Raw genomic sequence first — 10,898 nt, forward strand, 5'->3', positions numbered from 1 at the left:
CTTGGGCTAATGATAGTATTGGCCCTGAATACAGGTTGATCAAAATTTAAAAATTACCACCAACTAGACTTTGGTGAGCTTAACACAACAGTTCCTATGGCACCTCCCAGAACACAGCCCTTGGGAATCTTTTCTCTTCTCTATTCCACTGGCAAAGACAAAGGCCAAATTCAGACACCACACTAGACCAAGGTTACCACTATGTGGATGTTCTAGTGAGCTGTGAATTCACAAGCTTCCCCTCCCCCTCTCTAATACATACCTAGAGAGTGAACACTTCGACTTCAAGAACAGGCTACAGTTTCATGTTATCAAGGCAGGCCTTATTACAAGGCATGATGCAGCAGGTGTTCCATGCAGCAGACTTAACTGGGTAGCAGAAGCTAACCCTATGGCATTGCTACATCACCAGTTTCTGCCTGGCTCACCTCCTGACTCTATAGAGAATTTTTTTTTTTAATCATTTAAGTTGCCTTTTTCTGAATTCCTTCTAGGATGTCCTTTTGGAAACATGGAATTGGAATAGGAAAGAGTTGCCACCTGAATGCAGTTCCACAGCAATAGTTCTGCCCAGCTTTCTCTCCATGCCTTAAGTTTAAGCCATTTCTCTGCCCAATAGGGACCAAATGTGTACACCTGTGAACTGGGCAGAAATGGGTTAATAAATAGTGTTTCTTTTATCTGCCATCCTTCCAGGTCCCTTCCTTCTTTCAGTTTTCTTATAAGAACCACACCAACAGTTCTAAAACTGTGGGTCCGGGACCCATCAATGGATCTTGACCCAATTTTTGGTGGTTTATGAAAGTAATAGGGCAGATTAGGCTATGTGAATCAAGGGTTAGACAAGCTGCTACTGGAGGGGGGGGAAAGAACTGCTGCCCAATTACCATTATAGCCAAACCCCTTGGCATTAAAAAAATCAGGCAGTAGCCTCTAGGGCAGCCATTTTCAACCACTGCCGTGGCACATTGGTGTGTCGTGGATGGTCCGCAGGTGTGCCACAGAATTTTGGGGAGGGTCGTTTATTAGTAGGGCCATTAGGGGATTTGAGCTGTCTACCAGCAGCATGGTGCGCCCTGTCAATGGTCAAAATACTGATGGTGTGCCTTGGTAATTTTAGCACCTCGTCAGTGTGCCATGTGACGAAAAAGGTTGAAAACTGCAGCTCTAAAATGTTTGGGAACCACTGAACTACACAACTGCATTTGGTTGTAAAATAAACACCTTCTGCAAATCCAAGACAGTTAAAAATTTCAGTACTTACCGAATTTGAGAAGGTTATCCCCATTTCTGCAATAAGGGCATTGGTCTTTTTCATAGGCGTCTGTGAAAGAGAGAAAAGAAGCATAAAAGCGGTAGGCACTAGCAGGGCAGCTTCAGATTGGTTTTTCAGTATCTGTTTTGAACACTAATTCTATTTGGACCAAGAAAACTTTCAATATCATTGAACTAGGAATCAGTGAAGAAAAATACAGACATAAAACCAAAAGAATCATTGCCATTCTTATTTTGCTGCAGTGACCTCTTAAATTTTAAAGTATCTGTTCAACTTAATTAATAATACTGACGAATAAGTTTGACTGATAAGATGTTAGTTCTTATGACACCCAGGAGACTTTTACTAAAGTTCCCACTCCAAAGAATTTAAGATAACCATCTAGTCCAAACTTTGAGTCTATGACCACCAGTGGGTCACAATTCAATTTTTGGTGGTTCATGAAAGCAACAAACTAATTAGGCTTTTAAGGGTTAAACACTGGAAGCACTGCTGCTCAGTCACCATTATAGTCACAGAGGCTTGAGTGGCTGGTAAAGTGATTTTTTTTTTTAAAAGGTGGATCCTGATGCTAAAAGTTTGGGAATCACTGCTCTAGTGACCTTTGAAAATAAAATATTTTAAAATTGTATTCATTAAAATTATGATTGTAGCAAGTCACAACACTGATTTAAGAATTATTTGGATATCCATTTACTTTTGTCATCTCCAGAAACAACACACACGTTAACACACAGGAGCAAGTAACAAGAAAGTTTGTGTACTCTTAAACAGAATCCAAGAATAACCTCATTTAACCTTTGGAACCAAGAAGGTATGACCACTAGTAGAAGGAACACAGAGCATATAGAGATCCGCATCCCTTTCCATGAAAGTGGCAGCAGAGGGAATCTCTGCAAAGGGTACTTCTTTTTTTGCCAGGTTTGGGTTGATCAACAGGCAGCTAGTATTTCCTGTGAAGTAAAGTCCTCAGTTGCCTTTCTACAGGTGCTGCTGTTTCTAGCAAGCAAAAGTCGTCCTCTATTCTGTGCATTACGCCAGTGGAAACTGTATTGCTTTCACTATAAAGGAGTGTTTCTCAATCAGTGGTACAGGTACTACCAGTGGTACTTGAGGTGTTGACTGGTGGTATTCGCGGGACCCCTAGACCCCTGCTGTCCAGCAGAGACCAGGAATACAACACAACAGTTATAGGAGGCCCCAAAGCATGCTTTCCCTCACTCAAGCCCACCCTACTGTCCACTCTGAGCTTCTTACTGGTGTTTGTTATGTCACATTCAGCCTTCCGACCTAGAAGTAACTGGCAATGACATCATTGCCAGTTACTTCTGGTGGTGCTTTGAACCAGTGGACCACGAGAAGCAGTACGGCGGAGGCCAAACCTTGAGGAACACCACTATAAATGACTGCTTTTCTTACCAAGTCCAAGATGGGTGTGTGCCTTGCAGCCCATTTGCCACAGGTTGAAGATGAACACGTGAAGGGCTGTTGCAGTCCTTTCTCTGGAACTGCCACACACTTGGTGGTCTTACGCAGGGACCTGCCGTGGGTGGGAGGCAGGTGAGGCAGAGCCTCCCCACTGGAGGCCTTCGGAAAGCGCGGCCGCCGTGTGAGGCACCCAAGCTCACCTGCCTCCCCACCAGGGCACGTCCCTAGCCTTGCGCATGGGGCACTGCGTACCGGCAGAGCACTGGGCTCGCAGGACCTATCCTTGCAGTGGTGCACCTGCCACGCTTGCGGTCCTGCGGGAAAGCAGCCCGCGCGCAAAGGACTCCCTCCGGGCTGCTCCCTGCGCGTCCCCTGCAGCCGGGAGGAAGGGGCGCTGGGCCAGGCAGAGCCGCACAGGCTGGGCTGCGGAGAGGCAGGGCGAGGCCCGGCCTCCAGGGCCGCCAGCCCCAGCACAGCCCCAGCGGGGCTCCCTCACCATTCCTCCGAGGCAGGCGTCCTGGTCGTCGGTCAGGATGAGGACCACGTTGGGCTTCCGCGCCCTGCTGGCGCCGGAGGACGCCCCGCAGCCGAGCAGGGCCAGCAGGAGCAGCAGCGGCCGGGCCGGAGCGGCGCGCGCCATCCCTGCGCCGGAGACGGGGCCGCGCGGAGGGAGCTGCACCTGAGGGGCGGGCGGCGGAGTCACGAGCCGGGCGGGCAGGCAGGCGCGCGCAGCCCCGCCCCTTCGGAGCGCGGCCAGGAGGGGAGCGAGGCGGCAGCGGCGTCACCTGACGGGAACTCCGGCGCCTGGAGGCCGAGGGCGGGCGCGCCTCTCGGAGTACGAGGACTCCCGCGCGCTGGGGGCGGGGCGGAGACGGGGGTGCGCGCGCGCCTCCCCGCCCCCTCAGAGGCCCTGGAGCGCCTCCCCCACCCCGCTGCTGCCCCCCTGGGCTGTCCGCGCTGCGCACCCCGTGGCCTGGGGCGCACGTTCAGAGAGCCAGGCGCCCCCCCGCCACTACGGGCCGCCGGTGGGGAAGGAGAGGCGGCCTCGCGTCCTCTGCCCGCCTCTGGAGGCTCCCAGAAGGGGCCGCCAGCAGAACCAGAAGTGGCATCGTGACGTCACTGCCCCGGGAGCCACCGTTATGCTGCCGTGTGACGTCATGACCTCACTGCCTTGGCCGCCAAAAGGGGAGCCTCCACAGGAGAAGGAACAGGGATACCAGCACCTCCAACCCAGAAGTTACATCATGATGTCACATGACATCACTGCCTGGGTGCCAAGGCTTCCATTCTCACCCCTGGGTAGCAGCATAGCGGCACTGGCCAAGGACAGGCTTTCAGCATTGTGGACAAATGGGGTGATGCTTTTCGGGGTGAGGGAAGGGCACAACAGGGTGGATCAAGCCCAGGAGGGGGGCAGATAGGTGGAGGAGGCCTCCACCCTATCCTAAACCCCCGGCCAGGCAGTGTTACACTTGACTGCTCCGACTTCCACCAGGTAACAGGAGCAGTTTTTTGTCTTTAACTGAGTGGTTCTCAAACTGTTGGTCTGGGTCCCACTGGTGGGTCATGACCCAATTTTTGTTGGGTTGCAAAACTGACAGGGCAGATCAGGCTATGTGCATCCAGGGTTAAACAAGCTGCTACTTGGGTGGGGGGCACTGCTACCCAATCACCATTTTTTAATTGGCAACCTTCAGTCTCGAAAGACTATGGTATCGTGCTCTGAAAGGTGGTTCTGGCACAGCGTCTAGTGTGGCTGAAAAGGCCAATCCGGGAGTGACAATCCCTTCCGCACCGGGAGCAAGTGCAGTCTGTCCCTGGTCTGTCTCCCTGGCTATGGGCCTTCCTTCTTTGCCTCTTAGCCTCAGACTGTTGGCAAAGTGTCTCTTCAAACTGGGAAAGGCCATGCTGCACAGCCTGCCTCCAAGCGGGCCGCTCAGAGGCCAGGGTTTCCCACTTGTTGAGGTCCATCCCTAAGGCCTTCAGATCCCTCTTGCAGATGTCCTTGTATCGCAGCTGTGGTCTACCTGTAGGGCGCTTTCCTTGCACGAGTTCTCCATAGAGGAGATCCTTTGGGATCCGGCCATCATCCATTCTCACGACATGACCGAGCCAACGCAGGCGTCTCTGTTTCAGCAGTGAATACATGCTAGGGATTCCAGCACGTTCCAGGACTGTGTTGTTTGGAACTTTGTCCTGCCAGGTGATGCCGAGGATGCGTCGGAGGCAGCGCATGTGGAAAGCGCTCAGTTTCCTCTCCTGTTGTGAGCGAAGAGTCCATGACTCGCTGCAGTACAGAAGTGTACTCAGGACGCAAGCTCTGTAGACCTGGATCTTGGTATGTTCCGTCAGCTTCTTGTTGGACCAGACTCTCTTTGTGAGTCTGGAAAACGTGGTAGCTGCTTTACCGATGCGCTTGTTTAGCTCGGTATCGAGAGAATGTGTGTCGGAGATCGTTGAGCCAAGGTACACAAAGTCATGGACAACCTCCAGTTCATGCTCAGAGATTGTAATGCAGGGAGGTGAGTCCACATCCTGAACCATGACCTGTGTTTTCTTCAGGCTGATTGTCAGACCAAAATCTTGGCAGGCCTTGCTAAAACGATCCATGAGCTGCTGGAGATCTTTGGCAGAGTGGGTAGTGACAGCTGCATCGTCGGCAAAGAGGAAGTCACGCAGACATTTCAGCTGGACTTTGGATTTTGCTCTCAGTCTGGAGAGGTTGAAGAGCTTTCCGTCTGATCTGGTCCGGAGATAGATGCCTTCTGTTGCAGTTCCAAAGGCCTGCTTCAGCAGGACAGCGAAGAAAATCCCAAACAAGGTTGGTGCAAGAACACAGCCCTGCTTCACTCCGCTTCGGATGTCAAAAGGGTCTGATGTGGAGCCATCGAAGACAACAGTGCCCTTCATGTTCTTGTGGAAAGATCTGATGATGCTGAGGAGCCTGGGTGGACATCCAATCTTGGGGAGAATCTTGAAGAGGCCGTCTCTGCTGACCAGGTCGAAAGCCTTTGTGAGATCTATGAAGGCTATAAAGAGTGGCTGTCGTTGTTCCCTGCATTTCTCCTGCAGTTGTCTAAGGGAGAATACCATATCAGTGGTGGACCTGTTGGCTCGGAATCCACACTGCGATTCTGGATAGACGCTCTCTGCAAGTACCTGGAGCCTCTTTAGTACAACTCGGGCAAACAGCTTTCCTACAACGCTAAGGAGAGAGATGCCGCGGTAGTTGTTGCAGTCACCCCTGTCACCTTTGTTCTTGTACAGCGTGATGATGTTTGCATCCCTCATGTCTTGAGGTACTCCACCTTCTCTCCAGCAGAGACAGAGGATTTCATGCAGCTCAGTGACGATGATCTCTTTGCAGCATTTTAGGATGCTGTCTTTTCCAGCAGGGATGCTGTCTTTTCCAGGTGCCTTGCCAAAGGCAAGGGAGTCCAGGGCCACGTGAAGTTCTTCTAGGGTTGGTTCACTGTCAAGCTCTTCCAGCACAGGCAGGCACTCAATGTTGTTCAGTGCTTCTTCGGTGACTACATTTTCTCTGGAATATAGCTCAGAGTAGTGCTGCACCCAGCGTTCCATCTGCTGCGCCCGATCCTGGATGACCTCGCCTGTGGCAGACTTCAGAGGGGCAATTTTCTTCTGTGTTGGACCTAGGGCCTGCTTGATACCATCATACATCCCCTTGATGTTGCCCGTGTCAGCTGCTATCTGTATCTCGGAACAGAGCTGGAGCCAGTAGTCGTTAGCACATCTCCTGGCAGTCTGTTGGACTTTGCTGCGAGCAGTTCGGAGGACCTGCAGGTTGCGCTCACTGGGACAGGCCTTGCATGCTGCTTGAGCTCTCCTCTTTTCCTCAATGACTGGTGTCAACTCCTCAGAGTGGGCTTCAAACCAGTCTGCCGCCTTGTTGGTCTTCTTGCCGAATATGGACAAGGCGGTGTTGTAAACGGTATTCTTGAAATGTTCCCATCTGTTGGATGCGTTTGCGTCGGCCGGGCCTGGAAGAGATTCCTCAAGCGCTTGTGCAAATTCCTCCACTTTTCTCTGATCCCGGGTCTTGCTGGTATCAATGCGAGGTCTTCCTTCCTTTTTCGTGTGATACAGTCGCTTTGTTTGCAGTTTCACTCTGCTGCACACCAGGGAGTGGTCAGTGTCGCAGGCAGCACCATGATAACTGCGTGTGATCTTGATGCTGGGAAGGCTGGAGCGTCTGGTGAGGATCAGGTCGAGCTGGTGCCAGTGCTTTGATCTTGGATGTCTCCAAGAGACTCTATGTTGGGGCTTTGTGTTGAAGAATGTGTTGCTGACACAGAGACCGTGATGACAGCAAAACTCTAGCAGGCGTTGGCCATTTTCGTTCATCCTCCCAGTGCCAAACTGACCTAAGCAAGTGGGCCATGAACTGTTATCAGCACCAACTCTAGCATTGAAATCGCCGAGGATGAACAATGGCTCTTTTACAGGGATTTTCTTGACAGTGGTGGCCAGGTCATCATAGAATTTGTCTTTATCACCATTATAGTGATTTATAATGGGCATTTATAAATTGACTGTACTGAAGGAGCAGAAGGGGGGTGAGACATGAGACAGACACACAACATCTACACAGGAGCAGTGAGACCTGAAACACCACCCAGTGCCAGCTTGTGTCTGCCACCCCTGCCCTAAAACAGAACACAACTCCAGTCCTAGATTGCTCTCCTCATAGCCCAGAAGCCTGGGACTTCTGATGAAACCTGAAGCAGGTCCTTCTTCCACTGAGGGAGGCAGCAGCAGCAGCAGCAGCTGAGGGCCCAATCCTATCCAATTTTCCAGTGCCGGTGCTGCCCTGCCAGTGGCGCATGCACTGCATCTTGTGATGGGGCAGCAGTCACAGAAATCCCCTTAGGGTATGGGAACATTTGGGCCCTGAGGGCCCAGTCCTATCCAACTTTCCAGCACTGGTGCAGCCACAATGCAGCCCCCAGATAAGGGAACAAAGGAGACCCCTGTGACTGCACCCCCAAATGTTGCAAGGTTCAGAGCAAAGTTCAAAAGCAAACTCAGTAGGCAAGAGTAGTGATCGTCTGCAAGCTTTATTTAGTTGCCAGCAGGGCTTCTCAGGGACTCCTGTCCAAAATGAAGAGAGCAATGAGAGGTATGTGGGAGCTCTCAGAGAAAAGCAATTTTCCAGTGTGTGCCTCTCCCTTATATTCAATTCTGGCTCCTTTGTTTGAGGAGTCTTACATTTCATTGGCTGATGTGTGACATCAGAGATGGGGGCTTTCTCAGGATTGGTCACAGATAAATTTACAAACTTGATTGGTTGGCTTCAAGTTACAGACTCCAGTCAAAATGTACATTTGAGACATTGTTTCAACATCCACTAGATGGCACTGTTTACTCATTTATTGGCTGTGGTATGTCTTGTGCTTATTTATGACCTTGACAGAGTTACCTGCTTATCTCTCTAACATTCTTTGTGTCTGGTCTCATCAAACACTGTGAACCTTCTGCTAACCTATGTTTAAACCAAGCTTTTGGTCTTTATTCTATGTGTGATTCTCTATATGTATAAACAAACTAACTTCTTATTATAAATAAGGATTTTAAGAAACTTTTCTCTTTATTTCAATTAAATCTAGCCCCTCCTGCCAGCGTTTAGCTCTGACAGAGGTTCTCAGGAATGTTTGCTAATTAGGGGCTTTTTCATATTATCTTGCTCCTGTTCAGCTGTTTCTACTGATGTCTGTATCTTGGAAAACCTTATTTCAATTAGTAACAGATTTACTGTCTTTGCCAAGGCTGTAAACTGTCTTATCTAATGTTTCTAGTTTTCCCTCATTAAAACTGTCTCTAACCTGTGCATAACCCTTAGTTATCTGTTTTTGGTGCCAAGAGATAAGTTCTACTCTGCTTCCTGGCTACTCCCTGTATATGTCTGAGTTGTAAATCTGTCTCTCTTTGAGTTGTACCTCCCTAGTTCCTCTCTGTGTTGTATCTAATCTCACTTTAAGTTGTATATTTCTCTAGTTCCAATTAGAGTGACAGGTGGGGCCTTGAGTCTATAGAGTTGGAATGCTTTTCTTAAGAGTTCTAGTGTCTCCTTGTTAATTAACTTCTGCCAGACTTCTGCCTTCTCAAAGTTACATTTGAATTAACTTTTCAAACTTTCAAATTTTTCAAATTTTCAAACTTGTAGCTTTAAGTAAAACTTAATAACTTTTCACCTTTCTGTGTATTTCTATATTATTTAACTTTCAATAACATCAGGCAATTAAGCTTTACTCTAATAGCTCATTTATATTGGTTACACTTAAGGCATTGAAAAAATATTTGCAAACAAGCAAGCAATATAATCTCTTTGGAACGTCTATGAAACTTTGGTCTAAATAGCCTTTCCCAGTGTTTATCAAACTGTTTTTGGTTTAAAAAGAAAAGCCTGACTGTTTTAAAATGCAGTAGTGCTTTTTCCCCTTTCAATTCTCTGCTTAAAAGCAACTTGAAGGTGGAATTTGTCTCTCTATTCAGAGACAATGCTTTATCTGATGCTTTGGTATAATGAATATACAAGCTGTAAATTTGATTCCAAGAGAAGCTTAAATCATCTGCCATACTAGCAATTAGCTTGACAGATGGAAACTTCAGCCTTATACTCCCCTTTCCATGAAGCAGTTCACCTTATCTGATGCTTTGACAGTTTGCTAAGACTTATTAATCAGCCAGCTCGCAATTTTAGCAAAAGCTGTCTGCTTGAAGCTTCAGAGAGCAAAATGGATTTTTTTTGCAAATTTATTTGTGAAATGTGCTAAGCACATAGGTTTTTAAACATTTGATTTGTTCTAAGCATACATTTTCCTTATTAAGCTGCTAAGCATATGAACTATAATGTTTGTGTTTATGAGCATGGCATAATGGCTTATAGCTTTCATGGCCTTGCCTCACCAACACTGGAAGCAGTGCATACCCCATTGGCACAGCAGCACTGGAAAACTGGATAGGATTGGGTGCTCCCACACTTACCTGGGAGTAAGCCCCATAGACTCTCTTGGGACACTTCTTGTTGGAGGAATCTTAAAAAGTGGTTTCCTCTTTGGGGGGAAGCAGAGTAGCTTCAGCAGCAGACCCCCCCTTTGCTGGGTATCAACCCAGGGAAGCTCCCATACTCGGCTGACTGCTAAGCAATAAAGACAAACGACAATGGCTGGTTGAAGTTGCAAAAGAGAGTCATTTACTCACAGTTCCATAGAAGCATGTTTACAGCATCTGATTATGATCAGAGGTTCACTAAACTTGAGACAGCAAGGCCCTAAAGCTGCCTCGCCCTGCGTGCCATGTGGTCAAGATGGCAGCGCCAGCAGAGCCCTGCTGTGTGCCATCTTGTCAGGTCAGTGAGGAAGAGAGGGTGTGCTCGGAGAAGAAGGGAAGGTTACAGGGTCTGGGCCACCCCCCCAGATAGGTCACAAAGGGGACAGGTAAAGTGTAGGGTCACTGGTCCATGGCTTAACCCTTTCAGGACAGTATCCTGCCACCTCTGGACAGCAGACGGAGTTGCTCCAAACTCCAAGACTTCTGAGCAGACAGGCATGGAACCCTATGCCTGTCTACTCAGAAGTAAGTGCCATGAGAGTCAATGGGTCACAGGCCCCAGGAACGTCTGGATAGGATTGGGCTGCTGCCTGGGTGGAAGGCACCCGAAATCCGCTGCCCCCTTGGACCACTGCAGTGGCGCAGCTGGAGGGGTGCCAGGCGCCAAGGTGCTGTGCAAGCAGCCCTCCCCTTGGCATGCTGCGGTGAGGCTCGGTGCCGGTGTAGCTGTGCCAGTGGGCGTGGGGCGAGGCAGTCACAGAGGCCTCCTCAAGAGAAGGGAGGGAACGTTTGTCCCCTTCCGTCGGTGCTGGAACGTGGGACAGGAGCGCCCGGCACGCGTGGCGGCTCCCTGCGAAGCTCAGTGCTTTGCAGCGGTTGCGGCTGCGCGTGGGGCGGGCGGGCGGGATGCAGGTGCGCTGCCCTCGCAGGTGGCGGCTGGGCGGGCCCAGCCCAGAGCCTCCTCCTCGTCCCGGGGACGATGGGCCGGACCCGGAACTCTGGCCCTGCTGCTGCTGCCGCCGCCGCGCAGAGCGAGGCGCTCCGCTCCGGTCCGGCCGGCGGGCGCATGGAGCTGGGCCGGGCGCCGGCGTCGGCCTGGGGCAAGCTGGGCACCAGCGCCGAC

The 10,898-nt window shown here is 50.1% G+C and overlaps 1 protein-coding gene across 1 annotated transcript in view; it reads right to left on the reverse strand.

The window, feature by feature from the left end:
* The window catches only part of GNS (glucosamine (N-acetyl)-6-sulfatase), a 28,302-nt gene extending 24,915 nt beyond the window's left edge, over positions 1-3,387 (reverse strand). The window contains exons 1-2 of the mRNA XM_066634085.1: positions 3,201-3,387; positions 1,265-1,324 (exon numbers count right to left, since the gene is read on the reverse strand). Of these exons, the coding sequence (XP_066490182.1) occupies positions 1,265-1,324; positions 3,201-3,344 (204 nt within the window). The 5' untranslated portion in view covers positions 3,345-3,387. The remainder of the gene's footprint in view (positions 1-1,264; positions 1,325-3,200) is intronic.
* Positions 3,388-10,898: the final 7,511 nt, after the last annotated feature.

The sequence above is a fragment of the Tiliqua scincoides genome, chromosome 7 (genome assembly GCF_035046505.1).
Source record: "Tiliqua scincoides isolate rTilSci1 chromosome 7, rTilSci1.hap2, whole genome shotgun sequence".
Classification (NCBI taxonomy): Eukaryota; Metazoa; Chordata; class Lepidosauria; order Squamata; family Scincidae; genus Tiliqua; species Tiliqua scincoides.